We start from the raw sequence: 16,154 nt of genomic DNA on the forward strand, positions 1-16,154 counted from the left end.
TACCGTATTTCCCAGCCAGTGGGCGAGGTAGTTTTTAGCCTTACATGCATGGATTTGGTAGAGCTTCGAAAAATAAATAGAGGGAAAGTTTCAAGAACTGATTTGTGTCAATTAATTTCTTGAGTTGACGATTTACGATTGTCTGCGAAATTGTATTGTTAAAAAAATTGTATTGTGCATCAAGCGCACAGTACTCAAAGTCAACTGCTGCCATAGTATCATGCGCAGGTTCCGAAGAGTCTTACCTATTTTAGCGTCGACAACCTTTCTACAAAAACAGTTTGGGGGGTCCGCCCAGTAATTGGGAATATGGGGGTTAAGATCAAAGGTCGAGAGGTTGAGAGTACATGTAGAAAAATAAATTCTCGCACGCTCGAATTAATTTTTCTACTCACTCGCCCTCTCAACCTTTAACCTGAACCCCCATATTCCCAATTACTCCTAATAATGTTCATATATATGAATAACATATATAAATGAATAACATGTATAAATGAATAACTTCTAAAATCAATTTTGATAAAAAATATGTTATTAAAATGGAGAGTAAACAAATACACAGTGAGAACAACAATCATTTCTAGATAGAATTAAAGATACTACAAATGCTAAATCAGTAGATTATAAATTCAAAAAGAAATGAATTAACAATTCATAAGAAATATTTGATTACTAATATTGAAACAATTACTAATAACTATGGAGATATATTAGTTATCCACTTAGAATATGAGGGATTGAAAGGAAATAAATATAAATTCAGAACATATTTACCAGATAGATTTCATAGATTATCTAATGAAGATCTAGAAGAATTATGTTCAGGTGATTTCTATTGCATATATAAAGGTTAGAATGAAAAAGGGCACCATGATATAGATTTAGAAGAAAATATCTAAAATAAATGGTAGAATTAAAAGAATATAGAATATTTGTTGATTCAAGAAGACTTACGAATCATAAATCTCATAATTTACTAGTACAATTAGATAGAGAATTTAAAAATTGTGTTGATTTAAAATTAGTAAATATTAGTTTATGTAACTCATTTTACAATATATCGGATAAAACTTTTGACCATAGACTGTTTATGATTCATGATAGAAATAGAAATAAATGGTTTACTTTACTTTTAAAACCAGGATTATATAATTTAGAAACATTAGCACAAGAAATTAATAAAAGAGCTACTTCATTATCTGCTGGATTTAGAATTAGATTTTTAAAAAGTGATATCAATAATAAAGTAAGAATAAAGTTAACTAATGAACAACATCATTTTATAGTAAGAAAACCATAAGCTAAAATTTTAGGAACTACACCAAATAAAGTTCATGCAAATGTTGATGCTACACCAGACTTAATGCCTTGCACACATTTCTATATTTATTGCAATTTAGTTGATCCTACAAAGACATTTGAAGCAACTAAAGATACAATTTGTAATTCTGATTTATTAAATATTTAACCATTAAAAATGCTAAACACTTTGGAACACAAATTAAATATTATTTAGCAGAATGCGAATTTAAACCTTGTATTCGACATTTTAATGATTTCAAATTAAAGTAAGAAATCATAATGGTTACTTAATTGATTTGAATAACTTTCGTGTAATTTATGAATTAGTTATGAGATGTAGAGAGTAATTTTTTCATTATATAAATGAATAAAACAGTAGGACCGAGCATATGATTTGGATTTGATTTTAAACGTGAGAAAGAAATTAAATTTGATATTAATGATGTAATTACACATATTAAAAATATTGTATTTACTAATGAAACAACTTTTGAATATGAAACAACAATAAATAAAGAAACTTTAAATGTAGAAAAGAATACTGATTTGATTAGAAATGCTTTAAGATTTTATGAATTAGATGAAGATTTTATCATCGATGATATTGAAAAAATAATAACTGAAATATATAAAAATGAAACTAATAATATTATAAATATTGAAATAATAATAACTAAGTTTACTAAATATTTGAAGATTTTTTTATTAATAAATGAGTGATAATAAGTGGATAATAAATGGATCATATAATGGAGCATTATTAGCAGTTGGATATACAATGGTATTAAAAAAAGTATTTAGAATGGGAAGTATTAATGTTGATAGATTTGATATCAATGATATTTTTAAATTAACGTTTGCAGTAACTTTATCTAATTTGACTATTGATTATCTAGAAAAACAAAAATATATTTCTCCTATATAAATGCATAATTTTGTTAAATAAATGGCATCTGCAATTATAACTATTAGCATTTACAGGTGGTGGTTTAAACATATTGATAGAAATAGTTAATTAGCAGAACAAAGAAGACATAACTTAGCATTAAAGAAATACAATAAAGCGGCAGAAGAATATAGAGAAAAGAGACAAAATTATATGGATTATATCAATAAACAATTCTATAATCAGAAAATTACACAGAGATTTTCAATCAGTCGATGATGCTATGAGTTTATATAACGCAGTAACAAATAAAGAAAATTACATTTGTACAAACCTAAATTATCAGATTATTATACCCCAAGTAATGAACAACAGAAATATGAAATTATTTGGATTTTAGGTGGAACTGTTATTGTTATATTTGTTGCATATAAATTTACTAATTAGTAATTTCTTTTCTAAATAAATCGATGATAAAGTTGATAATAATGATATTATTCCTCATGATATCAGTAAAACTAAATTAAAATTATATTTTGAAAAAAAATATTAGAAATTGAAAGTGACTTAAAGATAAAAAAGAAAAAATATTTAAAATCTCAAATCATATATTATTTTATTATTAGTGGATCGGTTACAATAAGTTCTGTTATAACATTTTTAGCTATATTCAGTCCATTTACTCCTTTAGCTATATCAATTGGCGTGTTAGGATTAAGTTCAAGTGTTTTAACCAAAATAAGTTCAAAATTAAATATAAAAGGTAATAAATAAAAAATAAAATCTAATATAAAACAAATTAATAAATTAAAAAATACATTAGATTATATAATAAGTTTAAATGGTAATATAACAGTTAAAGAACGAGATAAATTATTAGAAGAATCAATTAATTATTAATTTTTTATTATATAAATGGGATTTCCAAAAGCTTTCCAATATAATAAATCAATTAAATATAATATTCCAGCAATAGATTTTGATAAAAATATTTCATATAAAAATTAAGTTTTAAATTCATTAATTAATTTAGAAATTTACGTTACTGAAACAAAGTTTTTTATTTCTAGAATGGAAATTATATTTAATATAAGTGAAGTTACTTTTGCTCGAGATGAATATAATATATATAAAATAAAATCTAATATGAGATATTGGCAGAATCAATTAAATGTTGCTGTTTATTGTGCAACAACAGGATGGCATAAGTTGGAACAATCATCTTAATAACTTAGATAAAAATTTGAATTATTCCGATTTAAAATTAATTCATACAATAATCAGATTTCACACGTATTTTCAAATTAGAATTATATTAAACGAATTAGAATGTCCTTTACCTGGATCGAAATATTTTAAAGAATTGGATAATAATATTAATCTATCTAAGTTTTACAAAATAAGTAATGAATTTAATATAAATATTAACTCCGATTTTAGAGCGCATGGTAAATAACATGGCGTTGGTGAACAGTTTGAAATAAAAAGAATTGATTATATGCATAGAGTTGGAGCTTATCATCATTATAAAATTGATAATAATAATGGATGGATTAATTTCATTTAAGTAAATAGTGAAGGTTTTTCCAAGTCTGGAATACAAAGAATAAATCAATCTATAATAATTTATTTAATTAATTTGTATTCTAGGTGCGCAAGTTGAAACAAAATCACCAATAGTTGGGAATGGTAATACTTCATTTGACGCGCAGAAACAATTTGAAGTTTTATTTGAAGATTCCATTCATAATCATAAAAATAGATCAATTCCAGAAAAAAGAGTAAGATATCAAAATTATTTAGATAAATCTCATGTAAGATTAAATCATTGTATTGGTCCTAATTTATTAATGATATCTAATGATTTAGTATTTAAGATGGGAAATATAATTGGTTATGATAATCTAATTAAAACTGCATCAACACATAATAAGTTTGGGTTACATGATATAAATAAATAGATTATCACTGCTCCAAAACTAATGGAAGGTGAAAAAATTAAAAAACATATTCAATCAACAGAAACTAAAACTAAAAATATTAAATTAAATAATGATTCTAAAATAAAAGATTACCATACATCAGAAAATATTAAAACTGATATTATTCAACATCATATTATTAAAACTAATAATGATAATAAGTCACATGAAAATGCTAAATTAGCTATAACTTGTATAGGAATTGTAATAGGAGGAATATTATATTTTAAATTTAAATTTTCTTTATTATGTAAATGGATGTAGAAGGTGGAGAAGATATTCCAATGGATACTTTCAATGACCCTGGTATACTTGATGAACCACAACCTGATTTTCCTACTAGTATTGATAATGATGATGGATCAGCATATAATAATAATTTAAATAATGATGAAGATGATGGTGAAATTGATAACGAAACGCGTGAAAAATTTGAAGAATATATGACAGCTCCCGAAAGGGAAGTAATTAGACCAGTAATATTTAGAAAAGATTTAATGAATGTATTAGTAAATACAACTGATCCTTATTTTAAAAAAGAATTATATGGAATGAAAAGTAGAGTAATAGATACAATTGTTAACGAATTATTACCAAAAGATGTAATAGATGAAGTTGATTCAGAAGTAATTGTAATGCAAATTGAAAAAGATGATCCACATTTCACGAATAATTTAGAATTTAAAAAGGATGCATGGTTTTATAATGTTGAATTAAATAAAAAAGATGTATCAATTCAATTATCTAAAATGGGACAAGAAAATATATTTGAACCTGGAATGTTAGCAAGTTGTACTATTGAACATTCAAAAGGTGGTTCAGAACTTCTCAGAATTATATGGAATGCAATCGATAGAATAAATGAAGAAGAACCAATCAAGGATATTGATATTAACAAATATTCACCATTTAAAAATCCAAATTTAAATCCTACTTTTGTTGATTCAGAAGTGGAAGAGTATGGAGATCGATTAGATAAATTAAGATCTTCAACACCAGAAACATCGAGAAGAGACACTAAACCAATTGATATTGATTTAAGTCAATTACAATTAGTAAAAAAATATTTGACTCAATAGATTCAGTTAATGCGGCAGAAGAACAGATGAATAATACTTTAGATACACCTGGTACCGAACCTGGAACAAATCAAATGCAACTTTTCTGAGAAAAAGGATTTATTGATTTAACTGATGAAGAATTAAAAATATTTCCCAAACAAGTACGTAGAGAAATTATTAGTATAAGAGATGAAACTGATAAAATTACCGATATTAAGATGAGATTTTCTAAAATAACCCTGTTAGAAAAAGAATTAACTGATACAAATGAAGATTTATAACAATTAGAATTAGATAGAAATCTTTTGAAGTAATTGATGAAGCTGATTATGAAAGCAGAAAGTCATCTTTAGAAAAAGAAATTGATGATTTAAAATATAACAAAGAATTACAGGAAAAAGAAAGAAAAATATTATTAAAATCATATGATCTTAATCATATTAAAAAATTAAAAGTAATTTTTAAAGATTTAAAAATAAAACCAGATTCTAAACTATCATTAAAAGATAGAATAAAATTATTATTTAAATTAAAAGGTATAACAATTCTTTCAATTCTAACAGCTGTAACTATGGTATTTACGACAATAGGTTTAGCCATTCAAATTCATTAAAATCTACACCTTCTCCTAAACCACATGATAAACCACCAAATAATAATAATTCTATACAAGATAAAGTTAAAGATGGATTAAAAAAATTAGCAAAATAATTATGAGAACTATCTACAAATCTGCTGCAGCTTTTCCCGGAGTTATAGCATCAATCGTTGGTTTTGTTTTAAAATCTGCTGGGAATATTCTTAACTTTGCTGCTGAACATATAATTTTATTTTTAATTACAGTTGTAAGTGCTATTATTTTTGGATTAGTGAATATAATCAAAAATAGATAATTAATTTTAATGAGTGGGAGTTATATAAATCCTTCAAAGAATTCTAGAATATCTAATTCTATTAAAGCAGAGAGATCTCATCATATAATTACTCATAATCCTTCAAATATTAATCCTGATGAAACTCTATATCTTAGATTTCCGAGATCATATCAAAATACTTTTTATGTTCCAAATAGTATTTATTTATCAGCTGATATAAATGTAACTGGTAATAATAATAATTATGTTGTAGATAATGTTGGGAGATATTTTATTAGAAAATTAATTGTAAAGATCGGTCCAGTGGTTATTTTTTCATTAGAGGATTATAATTTATTTATGTATTATAAAGATTTATGGTTAACAAATAAAAATAGAAATAATATGATATTTCAAGCATCCAATCAGAAAACCGAAATAAATTAAGATCAGGGGCTAATGACGCAATAGTAACTCGTACCGCAGATAATTTGATAAAAAAGATCTAGGTAACTGACACAGTAACTGATGAAAATATTGCTAGCATAATTCAAACTCAATATCATCAAGGATTTTAATTATTATATGATTATATTGAAAAATTTAAAATTGTAACTATTAATGCAAATGATGAAATAATCAATGAGAATATTAACTTCCCAAGAAGATATGTAAAAGGCGTATTAATATTTTTTACCCTTGCAACATATTCTAATGGCGCATTAAATGTTGATAATTATTATGATCCGGAAATTTCAAAAGTAGAAATAACAATTGAAGGCATAGCAAGTAAAATATTTTGCCAAGGAATGAGAATGATAGATCAATGACCAGAAATTAGAAAACATTTTATTAATGAAAAAATGAAATCATCTGAAAATTGTAATATCAATCAAATAGATTATTATACTGGTAATAAATACGCATTATGGTTAGATTTTAGAACAACAGAGGATAATTTATTACATGGTTCTGGTATAAAATTAAAAAATACAAAAGATGGGATACAATTATTCATGAAAAAGAAAAAAGGAGATTTAAATTACAAAATGCATATTTATATTATATCTGACGCGCAATTAAATATTATAAATTCTCAATTAAATAGTGTTATGTATTAAAATTTTAATAAAAATTTTTATAATAAATGGAAGGAGTAATATATGAAATACAAAGTCCAAGTGAAATGATATCAGATATATATTATATAATAGCTTATGATGAATATAGTAAGTATTTTGGAGAATACTTTAATCAATTCAAATATAGAATAAGTAAAATAGAAAAGAATATTGAAACTAAAATAGAAGATAATACTGAAACTAAAATATATATGTATATATATATATATATATATATATATATATATATATATATATATATATATATATATATATATATATATATATATATATTTTTTATATTAATATGAAATTGATAAAATAACTAAAAATCAAACTCGTACTGTTTTTTATTTAAAAAACACATATATAATTTATATATGCTAAAAATTCTATAATATTTCAAATTTTAATTATTTATGTATCTAATACGTATTTACTACATATTGGGTGTTTTAAGTATTAATTATCTAATACATATTGGGGGTTTTAAGTATTAAGGTATCTAATACGTATCTAATACGTATCTTATACACAAATGCTTAAATTATGATTTTATTTTATAAATTTATATTCATATGGAAATTGAAGTCTCAGTAATAATTTTGAACCTTTATTTAGTCTTTAGTTTATTCATATATTCATCATGTAATTCAGTAGGTATTATTTGATTTTCTTCGAATGATTGTTGCATAGATTTTCTATCTTTATTGTAGAATAAAACTAAAAATCTTATATTCTCCCTAAAATCTTTCACAATTGAATTATATTTTTGATTTAAAACCCACGTTGTTATCCCAAAATGTATCCCCGAGAAAGCTAAAAACATAACTCACTTTCTCTAACTTTTGAATCATGTAAATTAGCACAATCATCTATGATAAATAATGTATTTGAACCTTTATAAATATCAATTGCTATTTTAATACAATTATCTAAATTTTCTTTTACTGTTTTAGGATCTAATATAATATACTATTTTATCTTAACTATATCCCTATTATATGTTTTATTCGTTTCATTCAATGATATTATATTATCAAAATGATTTTTATAAATAGTTTCTAACAAATCTAATTTGAAATGCGTTTTACCACATTTGGTTACTCCAGTTCAAATATAAATAAATCTTTATTCATTTATCTTTTAATTTTACTAGATTAAATCCATTCATTAAATTTATCATCATACCCTTTATATTTCCCTTTATATTTATAAGAATATTTCTTACCACGTAATGTTTTTGTTTTCAATACGTTTTCTATTTTGTATTCTATTTCATCTGGATTTGGTACAAGTGATAATTCTTGTTCATAAAAATAACCTAAGATTTCTACATCTTTTAGATATTGTAATTTATATACAAAAGGTTTAGTTAATATTATCTTTTTAATCTTAAATATTTCTTCAGTAAAATTTGGGGTATAACCTTTATAAAATGTTTTTCGATATTTAGATATTCTTACATGTTGCCCAATTTTAAATTTAGGTTCTCCAAAATCATGTGTTACAAATGCTCCATATAAATTATTCCAAACTACTTCTGAATTATCCACTTTTCAAGCTTGTATAGGTTTCATATTTATAGAACTAGAAATGTTTAGAATTATTATAACCTTTCACTAAATCATCTAATACATCGATATATTTATATGTTTCATTTGCAGTAAAATATTCCCACATTCTAGTTTTCAATGTTTTATTATATCTTTCTATGATAGATGCTTTTTTATCTGAGTGTGTTGAAAAATATTCTATTCTGTTATCAGATAATAGTTTTTTTTAAATGTTTATTATGAAATTACTTACCTTCATCAAATTGTATCTTACCTGGAATAGCTTCTTTAAATATTAATTTAAATGCATTTTTTACTTGTTTACCAGTTTCTTTTTTTGATTGGTATACTCCATGCGTATCTACTGAATATATCTATAACATTTAATATCCAAAAATATCCTTTATTGTATTCTTCTAAGTTCTTCATCATATCTATTAAATCTGCTTGCCATTGTTGATCAATATATGAAACCATTACTTTTCTTGTTAAATAATTTTTATCCATTTTCTTATGAATTTGATATGTTGGTTGATTTTGTACCCATAATCTTGGTTCACTATATTTTATATTTTCTTTATCAGATTTTATTTTATCCCATAATTCTGAAACGCTTGAATATGATACTCCACTCTCTGTGTTATAATATAAATCTCTTCAATATTGTGTTTTTTTTCATCTTATTTTAATCCATCAATAATTATTTAGTTTTAGTTTCGTATATAATAGGTTTACAATCATCACTACTATCATCATTATCATTATTATTAGATTTAGATTTATACTTATATTTATATATTACACCAGAAAATATAATAACTGTTACTAATCCAATTGTAATATATGATTTATTATTATTTCCAGCATTAGAAGAATTAGATAAATTATTATTTGAATTAATATCGGGTGATTCATTTATATCTTAACATCATCATTCATTTATTTTAGTTAATTTTTCTTCCGATTCAATATTATCTGATTTACTTTTATCTTTACATACTAAAGGTTTGATATTGGAAAATATTATAAATCCAGTAGAAATGAAATTGTCTTTTCAATATCAATAATATTCTTATTAGATTTCTTTGACATTTATATTAATAAAAAAGCGAAAAAAATATTATAATAATACTAGCTAGTTAAAGTTAAAGAATTTTAAATACTAGCTATTTGAAGATATGTAATTTCTATTCAATTTTTATCAAAATCTATTTAATCTAGTTTTAATTAGAATTGCATAAGAAAATATTAAAAATATAATAGAAATAATATCTAGTTGAAGGTATGTAATTTTTAATACTTTCTATATGAATTAGGATTCAATATCACACTACTCTTGTCTATCTATAGGAGCAGTTACTATTACTGTCCAGATAAGTCATTTTGGATTCTCGATATTAAATTCCTCAACGTATTGTTCATTATTTGGATCATTGTTCCATAATTCAATAAATTCCATTGCTTTATCTTACTGATCTAAATATAACTGAAAATCTAGTTTGTCATGTTTAATCATATTTTCTATCTTTTCGAGTGGTCTTAGATTCTTCCAATTCCAAATTAACTTTTCATTACAATCATCATCCAAATTAAATTTAGATATTGGTAACACGTGATCAATATGAAAGTATTCACCATAATTATCTATTTTTATTTTATCATCAAATTGATAAACAATCCAGGATTTTAGAAATTCATCTGAACAGTCTAGCAAATTATATAGTGTTTCTGAGAGTTTCTCTTTGCTGAATAATTTTGATACTTTAGATCTTAAACAATTTTTCAATTTGTAATTAAAATATGTTTTATATCTTTCATTTTGATAATTATTTTGATACGCTTTATAATATTCTCTATTATCATCCCTCCATTCTCTCATATATTCTGTCATATAGTCTGGATGATTTTCTCTCCATTGTTTATTATTAGCTTTGCATTTTTCTAGATTATTTGTTCGATATTGTTTACCCAATTCTTTACATTTTGCAGTGTTATTTGTTTGATATTGTTTATTATATAGTTTACGACAATTTTTGCAATAATAACTTTTACCATCTTTCTTATTTTTATCTTTATTAAATTCTGCTACTGATTTATTTATTTTACACTTGGAACATTTCTTATAGTATATTTTTATAACCCCAGTATTATTGTTTATATTAATAGTTTGTGATTGTTCCTCCATTGATAATACATATTTTTATCAAAATTGATTAATATAATCTCATTCTCCTTTGTTTCTTCTCTTTTGAACTTTAAGTATTCATTTCATCTAAATTGGTTACTCAATGATTGATTACATGTATCACATTTGTTTATTTCTTTTTCATTCTTTAATTCTTCTAGTTTAGTTTCTAATATATCATCTTTATATTTTAACTTTAATTTATTCTCTAAATGTCTTTTAGTTCTATTATGTCTTGCTTTTTGAGATTTATCTATATTAATTTTACATGTTGAACAGTAGTACTTCTTATTTGCTTCCATTTAAATATCAAATTTTTTATTAAAATTTATTTTAGAAGTTATTTTTATATATGTTATTCATTTATATGTTATTCATATATATGGAATTATTAGAGTAATTGGGAATGTGTTGGTTCAAGTCAAAGGTTGAGTCGAGCGTGCGAGAATTTATTTTTCTACTCTACCCCCACATTTTATGGGATCTCTGGCCACTTGGGCTGGTGTCTTTCGTCTCGGTGGCATAACAATGATCACCTGAAAAAAGGAAATCGTTCCAGTCAAGTTGTGAATTCACCGCTCAAGAGTCTTTGCTATGGAGACCGAGACTCGTAGTAAGAAGGCCTTAAGTTTGATGGTTTCAATGATTTTACCTTCAAAACATGAGGTAGCCTACCATCATCACGGCGTAAATATAGCCTGTTATGATAATATCGATGAACAGGCTAGAGGGGGTAAACTTCAAGACTTTTGGACATCCTTCAACCAGTGTAAAATGGATAAAAAATCAGTGCCAATGACACGGCTATGGTTACGGAGTACGTAAACGAGTGCAATAGCTGCGGTCATGGAGTAGGCGGTTGAAAGTTAATTTTTAAACGAGCCTCACTTAGCCTAACCCTAACCCTATTCCTTCACGCATAAGCGTAGGTAGATAAGTGCTGGTCCTGACCTAAGGCTTTATCGGGTATGTACCAACAACCTTCACCAAGAACCTTAGTATCTGATGTACCAGAGTAGAGTGGGTACACTTATGTTTATTTCAACTGACTTGAGAGCACATCAGGTGGCCTAGCTCACTCATTTGTGGTAGTAAATAACCTGATAAAGGTCTTATTAGGACCAGAAAGTACTGGCAGTGGACCTAAAACATCATTTTTTAATCCATTTGAAACTGTATTGAAGGATATCCAAAAAGTATGCATTGAAAGGGGTTAAATAAAGAAATTTGACTCTGATTTGAAAGTTTGAAACTACATGTTTCCTTGCCTACACACCAAACTTCAGTTAGTAGTTTAGTATATGGAAACATATTGTTAAACTTTTAAATCGTGGAGTTTCTTTTCTCTCATGAACCCCTTTCAATGCAGACTTTTTGGATATCCTTTAAAGCAGTTTAAAATGGATTAAAAAACGATGTTTTAGGTCGGCTGCCATTGCTTTCTGGTCGTAGTGAGACTTAAATCAGGTATGTACCACTAAACCTGACTGAGCTAGGCCAACAGGTATGCTCACAAGTCAGGTTGAAATAGACATTAGGATCGTAGAGCAACGTATAGATCACTGTGGAAACAGCCAGACTACAGGACTGGGTGAACATCAACCATGACCGTGCCAGGCCACCTGATGTGACCTCAAATCAAGTTGGGATAGACATTAGGCTATATTCAAACCCGCATGTCTATACAAATCAGAATACAGTGTGGATTGTTACTCATTGGCCTAGGCCTAGCCCTAGCTTGTTATCCGCGGCCCGGGACTTGGGCCTTTCAAATTACTTAATTTCAAATTCACATACTCACTTTCCTCGTCGTCGCCCGACAGAGCAAATTATCTAAACGTAGGCTTGCTGATTATGATACATGCCTACAAATCAGCAAAAAACGGAGGATAAACGATCAAAAACGAACTACGAATCATACGCAGGGCGCACTGCATACAATATGGAAGTCACCACAGACTTTACTAGTTCAAATTCAAAATTATTTTATTGATCCAAATGAAAACAATTAACAAACTGGATTACAATATAGTAAAGGTTTTGAAGAACAGATATTACAAACATGAACACAGGAGAAAAAAGTAATATTGATTATTATTGATACGGTATTCGTGTGAGAAAGAAATAGGTCACGTGATCGGCGTCAATAATAGGTCACGTTATTGGTGTCAGTTCTCGTTCGAGACTGTACATGGCACCTCCGCATATAGGTGCAATTTATAGTTTTGGGTTTAAAACCGGCATGTGAGATAAGTACTGGGATTAATGCGCCCTTTTTCAATAAACAATTCTAGCACTCAATTTTTGGTACGCGTCATATGTAATGTTTAAGCTCAGTCAGTATTGATTTCTAAATTACATTTCCGCACAAGTGGTGACATGTTTATTTGTTATGATTGTAATTGATACGGTTAGCTACATTGACCCAACCTGCCCGTAGAGACTTCCTTTTTCCCAAACTAGAACTTCCGATTATCTCGACGAAGTCTCAAGGTCTATGAACCTCTTGTTTGTGACCACATGATCTGAGAGTAGTTCACTGACTGGAATTTCTGCGATGTACTCATGTTCGATCATTTAATGCAGATATCAGAACTTCATAATCTCGGAAAACAAATGGTTATGATCACGAGTGGAGCAGTGGCGTTTGGCAAACAGAAACTTAGACAAGAAATTATGATGTCGATGAGTATGAGGCAAACAATAAACAGCAGAGAAAGCATGATGGTAAGAAAAATGTAATGACTATCTTTTAGGTGAGTTTTGTATGTACAGAAAATAAAATAAATAAAAATTTAAAAAATAAAATAATAAGAATACTAAAATCAATTGTAATTATCAAGAATCCGAAATGACTTATCTGGACAATTTGATTGCTCCACATAGATAGCCAAAGTAGTGAGATGTTTCATTAATTAAAGATAGAAATATTGTTTTTTTTGCTTTTTTCTAATATATAAATCAAATTTCTATAGAGAATTTTCGGAATTTCAGAAGTTTTTTCATTTTTAACAGTAGTAGTTTCGGAATTATTAACATCATCAATTTTATTCAATTTTTATACCAACTACATCCTATCAAAAGGATTTCAATTACAAAGCCAGTTGAATAATAAAAATATTTATTGAACAATTTAGAAGGAGTAGAAATAAAATTACTTTCATCTTTATTATTTTAAAACTTTCATCATTTCTTTTTTCTTATTTAGCTTTTTTAAATTCTTTTGATTTATTTCCTTATTGCCGAGACCATTCAATTTGTTTCTTGGTTCTCGGTTCTTTCTTCACAGTTAATACCTTCTCTTCTTCCACTTCGCGAATTTATTTCAGAAAAATTTTTTATATCAATGTATGAAAATGTTATATTTCCAGTTGGTCATAAATCCACATAATTGAAATGATAGATATCCAATCCATTTATTTAATTCAGTCATTACTAAATAATCATTTTTTAAATCGGAGTATAATTTATTTTCATTTTCGATTGGTAGCAAATCTTATCTAATCTTATCTAATGTTTATAATTTGATCTGATTATGTTTTCTTAAATAGTCAGTACCTTTACGTATATCACATACATGAATAAAGTCATTAGAATTTATCTTTAAATATTCAGTATATTTTTCATCAATTCAAAGTCCATTTTATCAATTATTTCAAAATTATTATGTGATAATTTCTTTAATTTGAAAATAGGTTTTTCTAAGGTTGATAAAATTAAGTGTCTACCGGGACTAATATAGAACCTTTTTTTAACTTTTTAGTAATTTTTCCTATTGAAGACAATTCAAAATGAATATCATTTAATACATTCAATTGTAGTGTTTTAATCAATAATTCTCCTAAATCAATATTAGTTTCAAATAAACCTTGGTCTGTTAAAATATAACTGAAATGAAGATCTGTTGAACATCTATACTTTGTTGAAAAACCCTTTGTTGAAACTGGTCTTTTTATTTAGAGAGGCTCAGGCATGGTTGACCCAAGAGCATGTGCAGCAAGTGGTATGTCTGGCTTAATGGCACTGTACGAACAATTGTTTGGACAATATGGCATTCAAGTAGCACAAGTAAGGAAACTATCTTACTAAATAACTGATTCTATGACTTTATAAATCACTCGAATGAGGTCACATTAGATACGCACTGTAGCTTTGCTGTATTTCCAACTAAACAGTTTGTTCTCATGTGAGTGGAGGAGGAGAAACAAATAATTAGACATAAGAACACACGTACTAATATATTATTTAGCAACAGTTTCCCTTCTGATGTTATTTCGATGTGAAAGTGACTAACAACCCAGATAGTGATAGAAGCTGTAAAAGTATGATAGCTCGGAAATCTGCTTTAAAATTTTACCGTAGATATTTCTTTCCAAATACCTGTAAAAATGCACGTATTTTTCGAATTAGAAACATTAAACGCCAATAAATTAAATATGCCACAAATTAATGGCGTGTAGTTTCCGTTGAAGGGAGATGGACGATCAGTCACCAATGAACCACAGAGTTTACGAGTAGGTTGCGTAATCTTAATTCAATTTCGAGATCGCAGTCGGATATGGAGCACTATCCCCCATAGTTTCATAAGCTGGTCTGCAATTAAGTGTTTTTTGATGTAGTTGACGAATTTGCAATTTTGTGCCGTAAATCTATAATTTTTCTCAGGACTAAAGGACCAAATATTTGTACTACTTTGATACAAAGAGAAAAAGTAGCACAAGCATCTGCGAATAACTTTTCTTACCATCATCAATCGTTCAAGATAAGTTGACGTTGCACAGCTAAAATATGAAATATAAATGCAAAACTTGTGTCAATTTGGCGAGGACACTGACACTGATTTTCAAGATTGCATAGACAAATGGATTACGCATAATCTAACCGGCCTACCCGTTCGCTCCATTCCATCGAACGCGCGAAAGCGATACATTGTGGGCAATACATCATCAGGTGTTGATTCTACTTTTGTTTCAGATACTGGTGACCAAACCTGATTTGGAAAATGAAAATAACCGATCGAATTTACAGGGAACAATAAGAGAACTATTGCGATTAAATATTGTTCCGATAGTAAATGCCAACGACGCTGTTGCACCTCCACCTTGTGCCGATATCGACCTCCAAGGGGTAAGTATCTCCTCAAAGATTTGTTCGAAACAATGCAGATAAAGAATCGATCAAGATTGTGAACAATTTGGTAGGAAGTC

The 16,154-nt window shown here is 26.9% G+C and overlaps 1 protein-coding gene across 1 annotated transcript in view; it reads left to right on the top strand.

Moving 5' to 3' along the window:
• Positions 1-16,154, top strand: part of LOC141898436 (delta-1-pyrroline-5-carboxylate synthase-like) — a 377,354-nt gene that overhangs the window by 64,060 nt on the left and 297,140 nt on the right. The window contains exons 3-5 of the mRNA XM_074784307.1: positions 13,534-13,674; positions 14,908-15,015; positions 15,922-16,074. Of these exons, the coding sequence (XP_074640408.1) occupies positions 13,534-13,674; positions 14,908-15,015; positions 15,922-16,074 (402 nt within the window). The remainder of the gene's footprint in view (positions 1-13,533; positions 13,675-14,907; positions 15,016-15,921; positions 16,075-16,154) is intronic.

This window comes from Tubulanus polymorphus, chromosome 2 (genome assembly GCF_964204645.1).
Source record: "Tubulanus polymorphus chromosome 2, tnTubPoly1.2, whole genome shotgun sequence".
Lineage (NCBI taxonomy): Eukaryota > Metazoa > Nemertea > Palaeonemertea > Tubulaniformes > Tubulanidae > Tubulanus > Tubulanus polymorphus.